This window comes from Pelodiscus sinensis, chromosome 7 (genome assembly GCF_052426305.1).
Source record: "Pelodiscus sinensis isolate ZL-2025 chromosome 7, ASM5242630v1, whole genome shotgun sequence".
Lineage (NCBI taxonomy): Eukaryota > Metazoa > Chordata > Testudines > Trionychidae > Pelodiscus > Pelodiscus sinensis.
In genome coordinates, this window is record NC_143058.1 from 56,941,842 (window position 1) to 56,964,076 (window position 22,235).

The window sequence follows — 22,235 nt, forward strand, 5'->3', positions numbered from 1 at the left end:
AGGACATAATAGACAGTAGTGTTAAAATTTAAAATATACGGTGAGGATTCTTATTTTTAGTGTGAGAATATTACTATATTTTCAAAAGGTTTTTTTAATTTGATGTTTGTTCCTTGACAAATCCTCTGAAGATCTATGGACTAGCCGTGAATTTAAGTGACTAGAGACTGTTTTTATTGGTTTTTGTCCAAAATGTACTGTAATGTTATTTTTATCACTACATTTTGTGTTAGATAGATAGATACATTAGACAGAAATATATAATATGTGGCTCTTTGCACTCTATCCACAGCTATTTTGGCTCTTAGTTTCTAATTGGCTGGCCACCCCAGTATAGTTTATCCTTTTTCCTTTTTGACATCTCAAGATTCACTTGATTAATCTGGCGGCCAGAAAGATTATGGTTGCTCATTCCAGCTTGACCCAAACATGTTATGTGGTCATGCAATCTAAACTGGGTGGAACCTGGAAGTGAAAGCTTACCTGAAAGATGCCACCATCTGATTATAGGAAAAATACTGATGATAGTCATGGTGTATAGAATGACCACAAGGCTCTGCATTGGCTCTTCGTGTGTACGGATACCCATAGAATCGCAATTCAAGATATTTTGCAAATGACATAGACCAAGAATCATTGGAAAGTGGGACAACTGGCGTGACCTGAAATTTGAAAAGAGATTTTAATAGGAACAGACCAATGACAGGTAAAAAAAAGCATTGAGTAAATGGTAAGAAAAACTAGCTTAGTCCAAGATGTGATTTAGTATTCAAGCAATTCAGAAACTATGGTTAGGAATCTGAAGTGTGTACGCATGTGAGTGTGTACACACACACACACACACACACACACACACACACACAAAAAGAGTGTTGTGATGCCTGCTTTAGTAGCATCATTTGTGTCAGTGCTAAGACAGCAACTGACTTCACTGCATTTCAGCACCTTGAAAGATTTAAACAAAAATGCCCGAGTTCTGAATTTTGAAGATTTCACCGACGCTGAAGCATCTATATTTATATTTACAAATTTTAAGTGCATTTTTTCCCTGCATATATTGTAATGTGTTATGCATCTGAGTCCACTTCAAGAATGTTAACACTCATGCGTCTGAGTCCACTCATATTCAAGAATGGTAACAGCTAGGACCACCACATTTAAAAGCTTTCTTTTAATTAACTTAAAGCAAGGTCAGGGTTTGATTGTTCCAAGAAAATACTAAGTGCCAGGAATGGGACTGTTTTCTATAACATGGAGGGGCTCAGCGAGAAGGGATGTGATACTTATGAGTGGCCACTCAGGGCTGCGAGTGCAAGGGAGAGCTATATGCAGATTGACCACTGGGGACAGTTGCACCACCAAGAGAATGGCCAGTAGGCATGGGGGCTCTGCCATCAGACCAGGTAAGTAGTCCCCCTGAACCAAATCCCTCCCGCTCTGGCCCTTGGTACTGGCGAGGCCACATGTGGAGTACTGTATCCAATTCTGGGCCCCTCCCCTCATTACAGATAGGATGTGGATGCATTGGAGAAAGTCCGGCAGAGAGCAACAAACAACGATTAGGGGGCCGGAGAACACGACTTACGAGGAGAGGCTGAGGGATTTGAGCTCATTTTGTCAACAGCAGAGAAAGGGTTTCCAAAGAGGATAGAGAGCGGATGTTTTCAGTGGTGACAGATGACAGAATGAGGAGCAATGGTCTCAAGTTGCAGTGGGAGAGGTCTAGGTTGGATATTAAGAAACACTACTAGGAGGGTTAGTGAAGCACTGGAATGAGTTACTAGGGAGGTGGTGGAATCTCCATCCCTAGATGTTTTTAAGTCTGGCTGGACAAAGCCCTGGCTAGGATAATTTAGTTGGGATTGGTCCAGCTTTTAGCAGGGGGTTGGATTCGAGATTTCTTTCAACTCCTGAGATTTCTTTCAACTCTATGATTCTGTGACTGAAGTTTTGTTTATGGGACATTTTCTACATGCAAGAATTGCAACTGTCTTCAGCTATCACATTAGGTGTACAGGAGGCTAGTGGACAGGGGACTACTGTGTCCACCCCAGAGGCCTGCTTTCTCTCCTTCCCCCCGCCACTGTGGCCAAAGACCGGGAGGAAGGGAAAGGGTTTGAGGCAGTGGGGCTACTTAACATGCTATCAGGCAAGATGGCAGAGCCCCAGTCCTGCTGGCCACTCCCTTGGTTATGCGGCTGCCCCTAGAGGACACACTGCAAAATAGCTCTCCCCTGTGAGCTCACTGCTCCCAGTGGCCACTCATATTGCAACCTCCGAACAGCAGCACCTCCTTTTGCCCATTATGGAAAACAATCCTTTTCCCAAGGCTTCTGGTTCTCCTGCCACAACCAAACCCTGACCTTGCACTAAGTTAGAAGAGGAAGCTGCATGCCAAATTTGATGGCCTTAATTCTTACCATTTAGGAAGAATTTTTGAACAGACTTGCAGACAGACACACTATATATAATTAGAATTTAAATGTACAGGAAATAAAATTAATTTAGGGGGTCTTTAATAAAAGTCTTTCCTAAAGACTGGCAATTATGAGTAATTTCTTATATTAAACAGAAGTTAAGTTTGTTTTTAACTCTAGGGAACATATAACTAGTTTTCTTAAATAGGTGTACAATAATTACTTAAGTTATAAGTATGTACTTTTACTAATTTCTGGATTTTAGAAAGGAAATAAAATGAATCTAACATTGTATTTATATTATTGAGTATTTTAGTGCTGAGCTAAATAAATCTGTAGGTAGTTTTGAAACGGATTACAGCAGGTGCTGTTGGACTTGATACAGACACACACAATATGTATAGCTATTGCAAGAGTACATTGGGTAGGAGATGGTTTTAGGTCAGTTAATGGGCCAATACATCAGAGAAGAGTGAATTTTGTGTCTCTCCTTCTGACTACCACAATGTTCGACAAATTTCCTTATGGCCAGAGAACCACAATCTCCTGGGCACATATGGAAATAACTCCATTTAAAAATCAATGGAATTCCTGCTTGTTTGTGCCTGAAATTAATTTGATCCGGTGTGAGAGCACTGTGATGGGGTGAGGTCACAAAAGACCCCCCATGGGGGCTTCCCAGAGTGCTGATATGGCCACTGCCACCCCCCTTTTTGCTCTTTGAGGCTTCTCACTGCCCTGTCCTGCTAGGCTAGCTCCCTGGTTTCCCCCAGCCAAGGCACAGAGCTGAGAATCATGCCCCTCTCCCCGCCCCTGAAGAGCAATGCCGACACTGAATCTCTTCAGGTGCAAAGAAAATGCAGTTTTGGGCCCAGCTTCCAGGGATACCACTCCCCAAATTAGATCAAAACCCACAATGAATAATTTAGGTAAACCCCCGTTAACAATGAAAGGGGGAATGTACACACTGATTGCTCCCGTAGGTGGTAATTATTGACACTGGATTTGATAGGAAATAAAAGTGATTTTAATAGTACAAGCAGTAGGATTTAAGTGGTAATAGGTGAGAACAAGCAGAAGTAATTACAAATTCAAAATAACAGAAAACGCTTAGATACTTCTACACTAAAACTCCAGTACAAACTTACAACTCACCCTAAAACTGTCCCTTTCCTGGCCAAGTCTTCCAAAACGAGGGCTGTTTCTCACCCTGGGACTTTGGCTCCTTCCCTTGGGTGTGCCAGCCAAAGACAAGAGACTCCTACTTCCCTATTGTTTTTAAAGATTTCTTTAAAACAGCAAAAGCGACGAGGAGTCCTGTGGCACCTTATAGACTAACTGAAGTGTAGGAGCATAAGCTTTCGTGGGCAAAGACCCACTTCGCCAGATGCATGCAGTGGAAACCTCCAGAGGCAGGAATAAATATGCAGGCCAGGATCAGGCTGGGGACGACGAGGTGGATCCAATCAAGGAGGACGAGGCCCACCCCCAGCAGCCGACCCGGAGGTACGAACTCCAAGAGAGCAGAAGCTGCCCCTGTAGCTAGCAAGCCATTCACAGCCCAGCAGTTTCCCCTCGAAGTCTGGTCCTGAAGCCTCTCCGCTGCAGGATGGCCACCCCCAGATCTGCAATTGTGTGTCCAGGAAGACCGAAGTGCTCCCCCACAGGTCCTTGCACGTTGCCACTCCTAATATCAGACCCGTGTCCACTGCTTCTCCCACGTAGGGACCGTCCTGTCTGGCCGATGCATATGGGACACTGCTAAATGCATCGGCCAGACAGGACGGTCCCTACGTGGGAGAATCAGTGGACACGGGTCTGATAGTAGGAGTGGCAACGTGCAAGGACCTGTGGGGGAGCACTTCGGTCTTCCTGGACACACAATTGCAGATCTGGGGGTGGCCATCCTGCAGCAGAGAGGCTTCAGGACCAGACTTCGAGGGGAAACTGCTGGGCTACAGTTCATCTTTAGGTTTGACACAATCAACTCTGGATTAAACAAAGACTGTGAATGGCTTGCTAGCTACAGGGGCAGCTTCTGCTCTCTTGGAGTTCGCACTTCCGGGTCGGCTGCTGGGGGTGGGCCTCGTCCTCCTTGATTGGATCCACCTCGTCGTCCCCAGCCTGATCCTGGCCTGCATATTTATTCCTGCCTCTGGAGGTTTCCACTGCATGCATCTGGCGAAGTGGGTCTTTGCCCACGAAAGCTTATGCTCCTACACTTCAGTTAGTCTATAAGGTGCCACAGGACTCCCTCGTCGCTTTTGCAGATTCAGACTAACATGGCTACCCCTCTGATACTTTAAAACAGCAGTTCTCAAACCTTTTGGACTCCGGAGCCCTTTACATGCGTAAAAATTTATGTGGAGCCCCAGCGGTCCACTGATTGTGTGTGTTGTACCTAGCGATGTTTCCAGTTTGTCAGCCTCCCGGAGCCCCTGGAGATGTCTCGCGGAGCCCTGGGACTTGGCGGAGCACAGTTTGAGAAACACTGCTTTATAGTATGGGGAGTCACTTGGCCGGTTCCTACCAACCACTAAGGTTGCAGGACAAAAGGCTATTGTATATGATTGCCCAGAGACTGAGGCCTCCCTGGATCACATTTATTCACACATTTAAAACCCATAAAGTATTCCCTACTTCATATATCTAATTTTACATACAAGAATGATACATACACCAAAAGAAGATAAACAGATCCAGCAGATTAAGACGTGAAGATTGATAAGTTACATGAAGTAATTTGCTCAAAGCACCTCTCAGTTATGTACATTTGTGTACATTGCATTAAATCCATTTCATAAAGCATGGGGAGTGGCAAACTGTCCCAAGCACCATTATCAAAAAGTATTTCTGTTTCAAGAAGAGATTTAACAGCCTTTTTCAAGCAGGAAGCAGACATTTCTCCAGTGGTATAGTATTCTAGGACCACTACACCCAATAGCATCAGTGGGTTATGTAAGGTTAGTCTTAGTTACATCTGATAAACACTCATAAGGATCATAAACTGTTCCTGCTAATTCAGTGAACATACAGGTTTCTGAAAGCACTACCCATTGTGTGAAGAACTATCATATGAGGGATTCAGCTACCATAGCACCTTTACCTGTTTGCACAATCTACACCAGGAGTAGGTAAGGATTGTGTGCTGGTATCCAGGAACTGGGGAGTCCAGCTCTTTCAGTATGATCTGCACACAGCCTTGCCCATGGACAAAGCGACGAATGTGGTGCACCATCGGTGTTTCACAAAACATGCTGGGGCATTGGTAGGAAGGCCTTAAAGAAAAGAAGTGGAGGCATTCAGCTGTGAGGAAGTATGTTACATGTGACAATCTTGAAAGGGAACCATCAGTGGCACTAGCATATCTTTCAGTGTCATCACGCTGCAGTAAACCCACCTTCCAAGATGTACAGAATAAGCAAGCTTCCAACCTGCTTCTAAATTATCTTTAACATTTTATGCTTATACACAGGGGCTACGTCTAAACTGTGCTCTCTTGCGCAAGAAAATATGCAAATGAGGCAAAGCAGTGAATAGCGCCAAGCCTCATTTGCATACTTAATGAGCTGCCATTTTGCGCAAGGGGCTTTTGCGCAAAAAGGAGCGGTCTACATGGCTTTTTTTCAGGCAGAAAGAACGGTTACTTACCTCGTAACTGTGATTCTTCGAGATGTGTTGCTCATGTCCATTACAATATAGGTGCATGCAGCGTACACGCACCGTCAGAGACTTTTCCCTCAGCAGTATCCCTAGAGCCAGAAGGGAGCCAATATATCAGCCCATATAGACACCTGCTGGCCCCCTCACCCACTCTGCTCTTACCGGCATATTCCAGATAAAGGGCGGTGGGCAGGGATTTGGAATGGACATAAGCAACACATCTTGAAGAATCAGTTACGAGGTAAGTAACCGTTCTTTCTTCTTTGAGTGATTACTCATGTGCATTCCAATATAGGTGACTCCAAAGCAGAACCTAACTAGATGGGGGGCTGGATGTCGAAACCATGGAGGAGTTAAGAACCGCCCTACCTAGGGCAGCATCCTCTCTGGCCTGATGGGACAGAGCATAATGGTTGGCAAACGTGTGGACCGAGGACCATGTGGCAGCCCTACAGATGTCCAGGATGGGAACCTGCGCTGCGAAAGCGGTGGAAGCTGCCACAGTTCTCGTGGAGTGTGCGCTAAGGGTCGGGGCTGAAATGCCTGCTAGAGAGTAGCGCTGCCTGATACATGCGGTTATCCATGAGGCAATCCGCTGAGTGGATACAGGTTGGTCTCTGATGCATTCCGCGATGGCTACAAAAAGTTGTGGTGATTTTCAGAACGGTCCTGTCTAAATAAAAGGCTAACGCCCTATGGACATCTAACATGTGTAAAGCTTGTTCTTTCCCAGACGCATGCAGTTTCGGGGAAAAAAACTGGTAGAAAAATATCCTGGGAAGTGTAGAATGCAGAAACTACCTTCGGCAAAAAAGCTGGGTGAGGGCGGAGCCAGACCTTGTCTTTAAAAAAATACTGTGTAGGGGGATTGGACGTCAGTGTCCTAAGCTCAGACACCCGCCTCACGGATGTGATTGCTACTAGGAAGGACACCTTATATGATAGGTGAAGGAGGGAGCACGTGGCTAGCGGTTCGAACGAAGGGCCCATAAGTTTGGATAGCGTCAGCTTTAGGTCCCACTGGAGGACGGGTTGTCAGACATGTGGATAGAGTCTGTCCATTCCCATACCAAAGAGGAGGGCCATGAATTGGTAGTGGTCCTGGCCCACAGTGCATCGCAGGAACCTTTGGTGGAAGGGGGCAATTGAAACATGAAAATAAGGGTCTTTTAAGTTGAGGGCAGCGTACCAGTCTCTGGGGGCTAGGGAAGGAACAATGGACTCCAGAGTAACCATTTTGAATTTTGTTTTGACGATGAAGAGGTTTAGAGCTCTGAGGTCCAGGATTGGGTGAAGGCCACCTTTTGCTTTTGGAACCAGAAAATAGTGGGAATAAAATCCTCTGTTTAGAAACTCGTTCTACCGTCCCCAAGGTGAGAAGGTGGCGAGCCTCCTTCTGTAACAGAAGCTCATGAGAGGGGTCCCTGAAAAGGGATGGGGTAAGGGATTAGAAAGGAGGGGGCGAGTGGAAGGGGATTACTTAGCCCATTTCCACTATCTCCAGAACCCATCGGTCTGAAGTAACAGACCGCCAGGCCTGGAGGAAACAGGATAAACGGTCCCAGAAGGGTAACGGGGAGATTGGTAAGAAGCCCTTGGGGGTCCCATCAAAAGCCCAGTTGTGACCTGGAGGCTTATTGGAGGGTCCCCGGTTGGAATCCAGAGCTGGGCGAGGCCTATTGTTTCTGCCATTATCATCCCTGCCCCAACGACAGGTAAAATCAGGGCATGGGCCCTGTGGAGGCATTCTAGGGGTGTTCCTATTAATATATGAACGCCTTTGGTTGGCAGATGTGTGAAGGCCCAATGACTTTAATGTGGCTCTCGTGTCCTTCAGGCCATGAAGCCACTGGTTGGTTCTCAGAGAAGAGCAATATGGCTTCGAAAGGGAGGTCCTGCAAGGTATTTTGGACTTCTGGCGGCACTCTGGAGCCATGAACTGCGACACAGGACCACTCCAGTGGCCATGACTAGAGAAGCTGCATCAGCCACATCGAGTGCTGCTTGTAGCGCCGTTCAAGAAATTATTCTCCCCTCCTCCTGAAGGGCCCTATGTTCCACAAGGGAGTCTTTGGGAAGCAAGTCTGTAAACTTATCCATTGATGCCCAGGTGTTGTAAGCATATCTGGACAGAAAAACTTGTTGGTTGGCAATTCGGTACTGCATAGACTTTTCTGCCCAGTAGATCAGCCTTATTTGCTTCCCTGTTCTTAGGGATAGCTGCAAGCTAATCCTGCCTCTCCCTCTGGTTGACTGCCTGGACTACTAATGAGCCCCCAGGGGAGGATGGGTGAAAAGGTGTTCATTACCCTCCTGGGGGACAAAATACCTTGTTTCGCACACTTATCGGTGAGCGGGATGGACGCTGGGGTCTGCCACAAGATTGCCAAAATCTTGGCCACCGTTTTGTTGATTGGCAACGCCACTCTGGAGGGGGTATCTGCGTGCAGGATGTTGATCGTTGGGTCCGAGTCCTGAGATACCTTGTCCCGCCTGGACTCCCAGACTTTAGGCCAGGTGGTGGAGGTGGTCTTGGTGGGCCCTGGCATCCATGGAGGGCAAGGATGGCATAGAGTCGGCCAGTGCCTCGTCCAAAGAGGAGGACGATGATCCTTTTCCCATATCGCCCAAAGAGGCATCTGTCCAGCCTGGATCGTCCGAAGTGGCCACATAAGGAGCGGGGAGAGGTTGGCTCACTAAAGCCGCGCTCTTCCCTGGGCCTGGGAACGACTGGCCCGGAGGTAGCGAGTGGGTCAGTGTGGGGGACCAGACCAAAGGAGTCGCCGATGGAGGGACTCGTGGACCTGATGTGACAGAAGCCGGTCTAGGAGGGTTCACTCCCTAGCCCTGATGGTAGGCCCACTGGGTCCAAAAAGGCCACTTCCCGGGTGGCTGAGGTGGCCATGTCTGCTGGACCACTGGCACAGGGATCAGCTGAGCCTACTGTTGTTGGTACCGGGGTGGGGAAGTACGGTGCCAGGACCAGTGCCGGGAGCAATGACGTGAATGGGCCCAAGAACCCCAGGAAGATCATGCAGAGTCCGTGTCCAAGTTGAAGGAGTACTCTGAGGTGGCCATGGCGGTGCCGATGCCGATGTTAACTGCCCTGCGGCGTACCGAGACATGGCTTCTGGCTTGCCACAGTGCAGAGATGGAGGAGGAGGCATGGTCGAGACGGTAACCCTGACGGTAGATGTCGCGGTGCCAGGGCCAATAGCAGTGCCGGGCAGGCAATCCACGTTGCATCCGGTGCCAGATCTGTTGCCAGTGCCGGTGGCAATGGCACCAGTGTCACAGTAACTGGTACTGGGGGAGGTGCTGCATGTGTCACATGGCTCTGCCGCACCTCATGTCCCGTGTCACCAGGCACCCTAGGAGAGGACCGGTACCGGGCATCCCCGTGCCGTCTTGAGGGTCCCGGAGTGGGTGGAGGAGAGGGAGAAGAGTCTATAAGGACCCTTGCTGCCTCCAAATCCTCCAGGGTGAATGGGTCTGGGAGATCTTCTGAAGGACTCACATCCCTCCGATGGGAAGAGTAGTCACCCGACCTAGATGGCCTGGGCTGTGGACTGGCTGACGCTGTGTGCCCCACTGTAGAGCGCATGGAGGGCTCATGCCGTGGCAGGGACTAACCCGTTAGGCCTCCTCTTCTGGAACAGTACAGGTGACTGGGAGTGATGTCTGGCCCTATGCAGTACCGGGGAGGCACAGTGTGCAGACTGTCACGCACTGAGGCCGGTGCACTGTTAGAGCTCGGTGCCGGAGCCGGCCAAAGTGCCGACTCCATCAGGAGCGCCTTGAGCCATGACTCTTGCTCTTGTTTGGTCCTGGGCTTGAATGCCTTACAAATCTTGCATGTGTCTGTAATATGTGATTCTCCCAGGCCCTTCAAACATGATGAGTGTGGATTACCACATGGCATAGATTTGTTGCACTTCTTACAGGGCTTAAAGCCTTGCTGGCCGGGCATGGTCTGCCATGAGCACATGGCACGCCATGGCAGGGTAAAAAGAAACAACAAATAAAAGACTAACTAAATTAACAGGTACTTAACTGAATATTGGAAACAAAGGAGAAGAACAGTGAAAAAACAACTCGAAGATGAGCTGTGGGTTGTTCAAACGACCGTCACAGCGGTAAGAAGGAACTGAGTGGGTCAGGGGGCCAGCAGGGGTCTATATGGGCCAATATATCGGCACCACTCCAGGGGGCTCCCTGCTGGCCCCAGGGATACTGCTGAGGGAAAAAGTCTCTGATGGCATGTGCACGCTGCGTGCACACACCTATATTGGAATACAGCTAAGCAATCACTGGAAGAAGAATGGCTCTTGCGCAAGAGGGGGGTTTTGCACAAAAAGGAGCTGTGTAGATGGCTCCTTTATGCGCAAAAGCCCCTTGCACAAAAATGGCAGCTCATTAAGTATGCAAATGAAGCGTGGCGATATTTACTGCTTTGCCTCATTTGCATATTTTCTTGCGCAAGAGAGCTCAGTATAGACGTAGCCAGTGAGATCCGTTGCTGCAGGTTGAAATTAAAAAAAAATTGGTGCTTCAAATTAAGCTCCCAAACCTATATTTAGGCACTCAAATGAGGAAAAATATTTTCAAAAGGGCTGAGCTCCCACGTGGAAACAGAAACTAGCTTAGGTGTTTGCATATTTATGAATTCAAGGCTAAGCAGGTGCCTTCTGAAAAAATTGGCCATCCACTGGTTATCAGATACTTCAAAGAGCCTTCGCTCAGTAACTTCACAGATTTTTATCCATTGCTAGCATCAGCTTTCCCCTCTGACTGGTGAAGTACTGATACCCTTCGCCAATCACTGTTTCAAGAACAGCAAGTGGCTCAATTTTTAAAAAATGAACACACAAACACAGTGGGCAACTTTTGAGCTATATTTTTTTTAAACATTTGAAATTTTGTACGTGAGACACATACCAGGCTGTTTACCAAAAGCCAGTAGGTTCTAAAAGTTTGCATCAGACCCTCCAAAGATATTTTTCGAAAGATATCAGCATAAGACATTCTGATAATATTAAGGTGGTATGTTTTTTTCCAAATATGTATGAAACAGGAGCATTATTCCTAAGGAATTTGTACCTGCTGAAGATCTCACCTTAAGTTCCATAGCAACTTGTAAAAACAGAGGATTATGACCAACATAACTAACTGCCTTGGAGAGGACAGATACTTGCAATACAGTACTATGTAAGGATTCCACTTGGACCCCACTGTGACAAGTATTTTACAAATATTTTGTTAAGATTGCCAAGTTTGTAAGCTGTCTGAGGCAGGGAATATGACAAAATTCAACTGGTGAGTAAACAAAGGGGTAAGAAGGCGGTAACAATGAGCACATTTTCATTTCTTAGAAGGTAGCAGAAGTAATGGAAAAGACTAAAGAAAAGGGTGGATAAAAATCAATGATTAAAAATCACCTTTAATATAAGACATTTATGGCTCGTGAAATGTTCCATGAACTCTGCCAGCTTTAAATAGTTACCAAAGTTATAACTGGTTAATAAGGTGGAGTAGTTTGTAATTCTGAACTGTAGTGTGGCAAAGGAGTATATTTTATGGCCAAAGAGGTCCAACCTCTTATGATCTTTGTCCTATGCCATGAACTTGAAATGTGGTAGTTTAGCATGGGGGTGAACTTTAGAGAAGAGACTGACATGGCGGCGAGGGTCTTTTTGCCAGAGTGGATGGTGCGGTGGAATGCTGTATTATCCCAAAGATCCCATAGCAGCCACTGCACAGGATAGTGTGAAAGATAGGGCCCTTGGGCATACCACAGCAGCTGATGGAGTTACTGAGATCTATTCCTGTGAGAGGAGGGACATGACTGGGTGGATGAAGAGTGCTGTGAAGAAAAAACACTCCTTTGGTTTTGGTAACTGAAATCACTATGCACCAAAAACACCAGCGATATGGGGAGCTCAAGTGAAATGCCCATATCAACCCATGGTGAGCACAGTGCCAGTGAAGATGCTCTCACTGAGGTGCCCAGGTGCTGAGACAGTTTTGGCCTGGTCAGCGTCGAAGTCTCATGATTGGATCGGTTGGTTGCACCAATCTCGTCCGTTGGTGGCAGGAAAAAGAGCCGACCCTCTTTGCCAGCTTAAGCTTTGGTGGTTTGGTGTACCCAATGATCTAGTAATAATGTGCCTGCATGACAACAGAAGATGGGGTTGCCTCTCTTTCAGAAATAAATATACTGGGAAAGCCCACACAACAGAATATTTACAAGAAATCAAAGTGAAAGCTGTAGTAGACTGAACAAAAATTCAACTGTTATATGCATAGCTTTGTCTCAGTCAATGCTGAAAACATGGCAAATGAGAAGATATTTCAAAAGAAACATGAGTACTCCTTAAATAATGTATGGCTGAAGTGTCAATTTAAATGAATCTTTTAGCGAAAGACAAAGTCTCAGAGTGGTAGCCGTGTTAGTCTGCAACTTTAAAAGAGTACATCTGTGGCACCTTAGGGTATGTCTATACTGCCACCCTAGTTCGAACTAGAGTGGCTAATATAGGCATTCGAAGTTGCAAATGAAGCCCGGGATTTAAATATCCCGAGCTTCATTTGCATCTTGCTGGGTACCGCCATTTTTAAATCCCCATTAGCCTAATTCGAACTAGTCTAATTCGGAGTCCGCACTAACAGGGACTTTAAAATGGCTGCGCCCAGCAAGATGCAAATGAAGCCCGGGATATTTAAATCCCGGGCTTCATTTGCAACTTCGAATGCCTACATTAGCCACCCTAGTTCGAACTAGGGTGGCAGTGTAGACATACCCTTAGAGACTAATATATAGGATTATGAGCTTTCATGGGTAAAACCCACTTCATCAGGTGAGTTGGAGTGGAAATGAAAGACTCCCAAGGTATATACAACAGCAAAAACAGTTATCTGTCAATTGCAGAACCCATGTTAATGAAGCTAAGTAAGTAGGCTGGATGTGTCCCATTCATAGCTTTTATGTGAAAAGTAAATATCAAAAGCAGAGGAAATTGCCTTTATAATTCGTTAACCAGTAAATATCTTTATTCACGCCTAGGTCAACAGTATCACATCTGTAAATGAATTCCAGGTTAGCAATCCCTCTCTCTCTAATTGGGTGATACAATTTCTTTGTATAAGAATCACTACTTTTAAATCTTTTATCTAATGTCCAGGTAGGTTAAAATGTGTTACCATTCCTGATGTCTAATTTGTGTCCATTTATCTTCTGTCGCAGAGACTCTCCAGTTTGGCCAATATACATGGCAGAGGGGTTTAAGTATATCTTCTTCAGGAATAAAGGAAAATATTGTTGAAGTCACAAAATACTTCTGTAAGAACCATTTTGCTTCAGCTTCACTAAGAGAGCAGGAGGATCCAAACAAATTCTCCCTCAAGATGTTTGATGGAATTCTGTGGTTGATTGGTTTGAACAATAGGCCTTTTTGAAGAATAGGCCTATTTCTCATAGAATTTTGCATTAAAAAAAATCAGGTTTAAATAGAAGCATCTCATCCAAAGTATCTAACATTGGATTAAAGAAGAATGTAGATAGTATGCCTGGTATACTGAAGCTTATTACTCATAGTCTTAAACTTTAGAAAAATTGCTGCTGCATAGCTCATGCTATTGAAATTTGGAAGGTACACTTCAAGAGACTGACAAAATAAATCTTTCACCAGGAAAATAAACTGAAGTCAATAAATAGGAGAATGAATCAAACACTAACTCCACCTCATTTTCTTGAAAACAGTCAAGACACCAGATATAAAGGTAGATGCTTAACTTCTGAAGATGTTGCTGCTGCCATAGGCATTTCAAAAATCACTCCTCAGTTTTACCAGTCATAATACATTTCAGTGCTTGAGCAAAACCATTTAAAAAATACATGTTTACTGATGTGTTGTTTTTGTTTGTTGTTCAAGAAATTGGAAACTTGATTTAAACCTTGATTTTTTTTTTATTTAAATCAATCCACCCTGCTTAAGAAACATACTTCCTATTTTGCTGTAAGCATCCTAATAAAATGAAAAAAGAAATATAGAAGACCTATTCAGTAGAACCATCTCTAAAAATAATGTTTATCAAAGATTTTAACAGCACACGTTTTAAAACTCGTGGTTTATAAAGAATTGTTTGCATAACAACATATTATGTACATGCATAAACACATTTCACAATCTGATAACACTACTGAAGACTTTTACACTAGAATTCTCACATGCTTTTAAGAAAGTTCCTACCTGAAACAATACCGTTCTAAAAACACTCCTAGAGTGAGATCATTTTTTCCATAGAACTCCATTGTCACAATCCTGAAGCAGAGGAAGAACAAAAAGAATTTAAGTGGAAGGATCTTATACTGGTTTGAGAGGCGTACATTACAGGAATGATCACAACATGGAACGCTCATGAGTAATTTCATGTATCTCAAACACCATACAATTGTGCCTTTTAAGATCATGGCCAAAAACTTCCAAACTTGGGTATCTAAAGTTAGTCATTTCAACCAATATTTTAAGTCATGATTTTCAGATGTGCTGAACACAGCTTCCCAGCTGATCCACTCCTAAAGACTTTAATGGGTGCTTCTGATGCTCAGCAACTTTGGAAAAAATGAACATCCATTTTAGGTACCTAAATATTGATTTAGAGAACGCTTTTTAATAACCCAATTTTGGACGTTTTAGCTAGACTCAATTTTGCATCTTTATTTGTTGCTTTATAATGTGTTTTTAAAAGTCTTTGCTAGCTAATTATTCAGTTTTGTACAGGCAGTGCTGAATGAACTAATCCTAAAAGAACCCACACCATTCCTGATATTAGCTACACTCTTTGGGGACAAGCCCTACCCAGTGAATAGCTAAGGATTAATATAAAAAGTCTGCCAGTAACTGGCAGGCTCACAGCTAAGGCTGTAGAATTTAAACATGAAATGCTACTTGTTACGAAGAAATGCCTGACCCCTCTAGAGCAGTGGTTCTCAAAGTGTAACTGAGGACCATTAGTGGTATGTGACCGTCTTGCAGATGGACTGCAGGCTTGAGAGTTGCCCCCTCCTCCATTCCCATCCCCGCTTTGCAGAGTGTGCGCTGGGGCGTCAGCCCCATCCCCCCAACAAGGCTACAGCACCAGCATTGGCTTCCTGCTGCAGGGGGGAGGGGGCAAGGAGAGAGCCCAGATCCAGCTTGTGGGGGACGGGAGATACTCCATATACTGCCACTGCTCCTTCCTATGTCTGGGGGAACAGCAGTGCAGCAAACAGTTTTCCTAGGCTATGTCTAGACTGCAAGCCTCTTTCGAAAGAGGCTTTTTCGAAAGATACTTTTGAAAAAGCCTCTTTCGAAAATGAGCGTCTAGACTGCAAGCGGAACTTTCGAAAAAGCAAGCCGCTTTTTCGAAAGGCAGTCTGGATGCTCTCTTTTGAAAAACCCGTTTGCATTCAAGAACGCCTTTTTTTGAAAGAGCACTTTCGAAAAAAGGCATTCTTCCTCGTAAAATGAGGTTTACCACCGTCTAAAGAAAAGCCGCGTTCTTTCGATTTAATTTCGAAAGAACGCGGCTGCAGTCTAGACGCAGGTGAAGTTTTTTTGGAAAAAGGCTACTTTTTCCGAAAAAACCCCTGAGTCTGGACACAGCCCTAGAGGCTTTCCTTGCTGTTCCCATTGGCCAGAAGCCATGTGTTTCCTATGCCCCTCATGCCAGACCCCATTCCTATCACCCTCACATACACAAACACCTTCCCACCAAGAGCCCACATTCCCACCCTTCTCCTGCATCCTCCCTTCTGACCAGATCACTCTACCCTCAGCCCACTCTTGGACCCAACCTCAGAGCCAGACACCTCGCCCTGGGCCTCTTCCTTCACCCTCCCTCCCATCCACCCAGACCCCACCTTCGGCTTGCTCTTGCACCCTCCCTCCAATCCAGATCTTGCATCTCTAGCCTTTCCTGCACCCATTTTTTCATCATAGGTGGTTGGCTGGTGGTCTGCAGAAAGATTTACGTTAAATGAGGCGGGCCACAGGTTTGAGACCCACAGCTATAGAGGAGTAAAGCTGTATTAATTCTGGATGTAAAAGTTCCAACGTGCGCAGCAGAAATTCTGCTTTCATTCCCAAACTAAAATAGGCAGACTCACAAAAGTGTAAGGCTGCAAGGGACCTTGAGAGATTATCAAATCCAACTCCCTCTGTTGAGCCATGACAAAGTGAATCCAGACCATTCCTGACTGGTGTTTGTCCAATTTCTTCTTAGTAATCTCCAATGATGGGGATTCCACCAACTTAGAAGCTTGTTTCAGAGCTTAAGTGCCCTTATAGTTAGAAAGTTTTTCTTAATCTATAACCTAAATTTCCCCTGATAAAGATTAAGTCCATTACTTTTTGTCCTACCTTCAGAAGACATAGAAAACAATTTATCACTGTCTCCTTTCTAAAACAGCTTTTAAACATATTTGAAGATTTATTGGATCTTCTTTTCTTAGGACTACATATGCCCAGGTTTTTCACTTTCCCTCATAAATCAGATTCGCTAAATCTTTTACCATTTGTGTTCCTCTACATCTTTCCCAAAGCATGGCATCCTGAAGTGGATACAATACTCCAACTGAGGCCTCACTAATACCAACCTATAAGACACTCCTGTTAACACTCACATCAGATTACCACCCTTCTTTGCAACAGCCTCTAATGCTCACTTGAATTCAATTTGTGATCACCCTCCTTCCCCCCGATACTTTTCACCAGTGACACCATCTAGCTAGTTTCTCCAAATTTTGTAGTTGTGCTTTTATTTCCTTCATAATGTAGTGCACTTACTTAGGTTTACTGAATTTCATCTTGTTGATTTCAGACCAAAGTCTCAGATTTGTGAAGTTCATTTTAAATTATAATCCTGTTCCCCAACATACCTGCAATTCCTCCCACCCTGGCATCCCACCCTGGCATCATCTGCAAGTTTTATAAACATACTCCCCACACCATTATCCACATTAATAATGAAAATGTAGGAGAACAACCAGTTGTACATCCCACCTTATAGTAATTTCATCTGGACCACATTTTCCCTATTTGTTATGAAAATGTTTTCTAGAACCATGACAAAAACCTTAGTAAAAATCAAGTTATTCATGCCTATTGCTTCCTCTCAGCCACAAGCCAGTAAGCCTGACAAAAAGCCTGACAGGTGAGATACAGAATTTAAGGTACTTTGGCATGATTTATTTGACAAATCCATGCTGGCAATTCCTTATTACCCTATTCTCTAGGTGCTTGCAAATTGCAAATTGTTTATTTGTTTCATTCTTTCCTGATATTAAAGTTAGGCTGACTTGTCTAATTCTTCCTTTAAACTTAGGTACTATATTTGCTCTTCTCTAGTCTTCTGGGATCTTTCCCTTCCTCTCCGAGCTCTCAAAGATAACTGCTAACACTTTCAAGAGAGCTTCAGTTGCTTCTTTAAGTACTGCAAGTTGATTTTCATCAGGCCCACATAACAAAAGCTGTGATTAGTTAGAACACTGAATTACAGGTTGGGCCTTCTGTTCTTTTTATTGCCTTATTAACCTTTACAAAGGTTAAGTGACATTTCTCAAATCTATCTAGTCATACACAGCTTAATGCATGACTAACTTTAAAAAAGGCTAAGGTGCCTTCACGTGAGTTCTTATTTAGCTATACAGAGGAATTAGCAACTTGTCTTTACATAAAACAAGAGGTTAGGACTTAAAATTTGTATTTTAAATGAGCCATAGAAAAGAAATTAATTTCATACCATGGGCTAACGCAGGCACTTGGAGCGTTGCTGGACTGGGCAGATGAGCTACTGAAAAGAACACAGAGCCTCTGATGGTTTATTGGACTCAGACAGTCCACCTGACAAGACAAACCATTAGTCAGTTACAACCATACATTTTCATCAATACAAAATAGTTTACACTCTAAAAGGTGCATAGAATGGAATTTTATTCAGCAAGAGATTCCATGTTTGTCCTATTTGCCAGATTTACATTCCTCAGGAGATTAAGTTAATCAAGAGCTGTAGGTTGATTTTACTTAGGTCGACTTTCTGCAGTAGACATAAGTCACACAACTTCAACTACATGAATAACCTAGTTAGAGGTGATGTACCTTAAATGGATTTACTCTGGGGTCTACACTGCAGGGGCCAACAGGAGAAAGTCTCCTGTCAACTTATCTTTCTCTTCTTCTTGTCTGGGATAGAGTAAGGGGATCGACTGGAGAGTGACCTGCTGTTGATTTGGAGGGTCTTTACTAGAACTGCTAAATAAACCACTGGTAGATTGATCGGAGAGCATCAATCCCCGCAGCAGTATAGATATAGCCTTATGCAAGGATGACTTTTAAGATCAAGCATAACCAATTAGGTACAACAATTTAAGGAATCAAAAGCCCAAGTGGACTTTTAAGCAGTCTGTGACAGTTTGAGGGGGTCTTTAATCCACAAATGTGGTGCATTTTAACCCTCTTAACAAGAAATCTTGACACTTGCTGCTTACCTCCTTGTAAAGGGGAGAAAACATTTTACTTAATCACAGGATCTCAGTTATTCAGAATACATAAGGCAGAACCAACCCCCATCTCCCATTACCATCTTCTGAACAGACTTACTATTCAGCTGCTAAAATTTCAATATCCTCCCCCCCCCCCACACACACCTCAACCAGTGAAGATATTTTTGTACAGGGGTACTGGCCTGGCAACTATTCACTTGTTTGCTCTAAAGTGAGGTTCGTTCATTTGTGCCAGTATCCACAGCTTCCTGGGCAAAAAAAGCATCACTTAGCATCACTTCTGATGCAATAAAGAGATCAAACTAAGAAAACATGCTGCCTCATGAAAGAAAAAAAAATCTCCACAAGTGTTTTTGGACACAAATAATGAATATTTAAAAAACAGTATAATTAAGGAAAAGGTTATGATTACATCATCAAGAGTCTCTTGACAACTTTCTCCAACTAATCTGGATCAGATATTTAAAATATAAGGAGATATTTTAAAAATATTTTGCAATTACACCTCCCAATGCTGACCTTTATTCTTACTGGACACCATTCATGACCAGCCGCTAGCAAACACACAAGGAGACAATATCAACATTAGCAGTCAGTAAATAGAGAAAAAAAAACAGCCAGCTAGCTTTAAAACAGATGGAAGCCCCATTTCTCAAATAGATGAGCAATTGTTCTCTTTTCCATCTCCCACTTCGCCCTCAATGTGGACACAAGCACTTTCATCCCAGCATGTAAAACTGAGCTGATAATGAGATGTATCAAGTTTCTTGCTCTTCCTGATGTTTCAAAGAGCATATGCCTGGAGAGCTCTCCCTGGCCGAAACCCTCAGGTCTGCATCTCTCACAATCAGGGAACACAGTGTAGTGATTAAACAAGCTGACATCCAAGTTGACCAAAAGCACTGCAGTCCAATATGTATTTTTGTTATGCCTGGCCTGTTCCCAAATACAATGTTCAGATGTATGTTCTTTCTCCTACCACTAAACAAGACAGAAGATAGAAACTGAGAGATTCTTACCTTATGAGACCATATAGATTCATCCTGAACCAATCCACTCTCATCCTCTTCATTTCTGCCTCCAACTTTTCCTCCAGGAACACCAGATGCATCTTTACACTGGGCAAAGGGATCTGTATTTTTCTGTTGTATCCTTCCTCCTCTGGCCCGGTAATCTGACAGCATTCTGGCCAAGCTTTGGCTATCACTGAGATGTTCTCTAATTCTAGTGTTAACTAGCTCATGGGCGGGCAAAACCTGGATGGCCTTTGCCTGGATACTTCCATTTATCCCTTGCAATCCAGAGAGATCCCTTAACAGCTGTTTCTTCCTTCTGCTTTCCAGCTCCTTATACTCTTTGTTGAGGAGAGGAGACAAATAGACCTGCTCTGGGAAGTAGTCCCGGACAGGGCACCTCATGCCAATCTCTGTTAGAAGAAAAGGTTCATGAAATGTTATCACAGGTGAGATACAGAGAATAACATCTTTCAGCTCTTGTTTAAATGCTAAGGAGCAGGCCTTGAGACGATCCTCAGAGGAAATCACCTCCTCCGTGACATACAATCCAGTGTCATCCTGTAGAGGGTCTCTAAAGACTCTCATCTGGCTTTTAGAATCCCGAAGGTCACCTGGCTCTTGCAGAATCTCCAGATGCTCACTATATAGAGTGTGTGGATGTTGCTCCATACTTTGGAAAGGTAGTTGTGATTCTGGTACTGGCAGTAAATACTCTATTCTGAGATGATCTTGGAGTTTTAAAGAGGATCCCTCTCGCAGGACATCATCATCTTGATCTTCTTCAAGCAAAGTTCTTTGTTCTAGTGTGCTAGCCTCATCAGAGGAGACAGAATCAGAGACCATGGGCATTTTTTCAGAGAAGAGATCAACATCTTTGAGGAGTATGCTAAACTCCTCACCATTAAAGAGGTCTTGGTGCTCATTTTCATCTCCTTGGCTTTCAATCAGTGTCTGGAAAGAGCTGTTTTTAGTGAGAGTAGGGGGCATGGCAAACTCATCCATAAGGAAAGAAATTTCCAGCTGGGAATGATAAGCCACACAGACCATAAAGATAAGGATCTCTTTCACTCGGGTCAGTTCATAGTCTGCAGCTCCACGCAGTTTGATGGTGCAGCCCAAGTGTGGTGCGCACCCTTCAAAAAACATTAAGGTTTTTGTTTGATCTAAAAAAGTTAGAAGAAAAACAGTGAGGGTCAAGCAATTCTCATATTTCATACTTAAACAGCAGAACTGAAATGTTTCCTATGAAAAAAGTGAATGCTAATTATGATTTAAGAGTTGGAACTAGCAGCACTACCACTTATTGCAACATCGCGGCAGGAACTCATGCCCAGCCCAAACCAAGGATGTGGCTCTAACTGTACATTTTTGGAGTTTCTTTGTGGAAAAGTTAGCCTCCGCTGTCTCTCACTTTGCCAGTCAAATTGCTATACATTTTGAATGCAGTCAGGACAGCACAAATAAATAGATATGTCCCAGTATACCAAAGATTAAGCTAAATCATAGAAATGAAGGGTTGGAATACACATCAAAGTTTATTTCAACCATCCTTACCCCAAGCTGAGGCAAGATTAAATACACTTGTCTGGGATGGTTTATGTATTTGTCTAGCATGTTCTTAAAAGCCTCCAGTGATGGGAATTCCATTACCTATTCCACTTTAACTCATGTTTTTCTAAAGCTTACCAACCTTAAAAGTAAATGCCTTGACTTGGTTTCCTTCCAGCTAAAAGAACAGAGAGATGGTTAGAAGGAAATGAGGTATGGACTCAACCTCCTGAGGTCTCTTCCAACCATATGATTCTATGAAATGCGGCCCATTGCTAGGTAATCAACTGGACTAAGCTTTAAATTAATGTCTCATATAAGGTATTCATTTTTGCTGTCTCCTTTCCTGAACGGCTTTCTGTTTCCATAATTAAAAAGTTAAAAATATTATACCTGCAGTTTCTTCGATTAGCTCCTCACTAAATTAGTTTTTGTCCCTTTGCTAGATGCTAGTTTCACGAGTGGTATACAGAGATCAGCATAATATCAATCTTCATATTTTTGCAAGATATTAGATATAGAATTCTTTGTATTCGTTCTTGTAAACATCAAAACTTGTGTAGCAAAGCTAACAGCCCAGTCAACCTTTGTTCATTCATTTCAATTACTTGATAGTCAAGACATTCTGCTTAATACAGCAGTATTAGTAAATTATTAATCCACACTGCAACTCCATCTTGGGCAAATGAGCTAGAACATCCTGGTTTTACTCACCGTTTGGTAATTGGAACACTTGCATGTAAAATTTGTGACAAGTTCCCAAGTGAGGTTTGGTCAACAATTGATCCATTGACATCACCAAGTCTCCCTGAGTCATCCGACTTACTCGGTCTAATACTTGCTGTAAAACATGTATAAAGGACAACAGAACAGGGCACAACACGGTCATAAGTTAAAAATACATGTTCCAAGCATGACTCCATCCTTAGATAAGCCTAAGGCATTAGCTTATTATAGTGTATTCCTAAAGCAAGTTAAAAATATCAGCCTTAACACTGAAGTCTTGATCTGCATCATTAATGTAACAATAATTTCACTGTATAAAAATTC

The 22,235-nt window shown here is 43.7% G+C and overlaps 1 protein-coding gene across 15 annotated transcripts in view; it reads right to left on the reverse strand.

Annotated features, from left to right (window-relative positions):
• The window catches only part of PIKFYVE (phosphoinositide kinase, FYVE-type zinc finger containing), a 188,419-nt gene that overhangs the window by 40,700 nt on the left and 125,484 nt on the right, over nt 1–22,235 (reverse strand). For all 15 annotated transcript variants that reach the window (XM_075933821.2, XM_075933817.2, XM_075933820.2 and 12 more), the window contains 6 exons: nt 21,900–22,026; nt 19,641–20,800; nt 17,862–17,962; nt 14,330–14,401; nt 5,524–5,695; nt 484–662 (listed from right to left, as the gene is read on the reverse strand). In XM_075933821.2, coding sequence (XP_075789936.1) covers nt 484–662; nt 5,524–5,695; nt 14,330–14,401; nt 17,862–17,962; nt 19,641–20,800; nt 21,900–22,026 — 1,811 coding nt within the window. The remainder of the gene's footprint in view (nt 1–483; nt 663–5,523; nt 5,696–14,329; nt 14,402–17,861; nt 17,963–19,640; nt 20,801–21,899; nt 22,027–22,235) is intronic.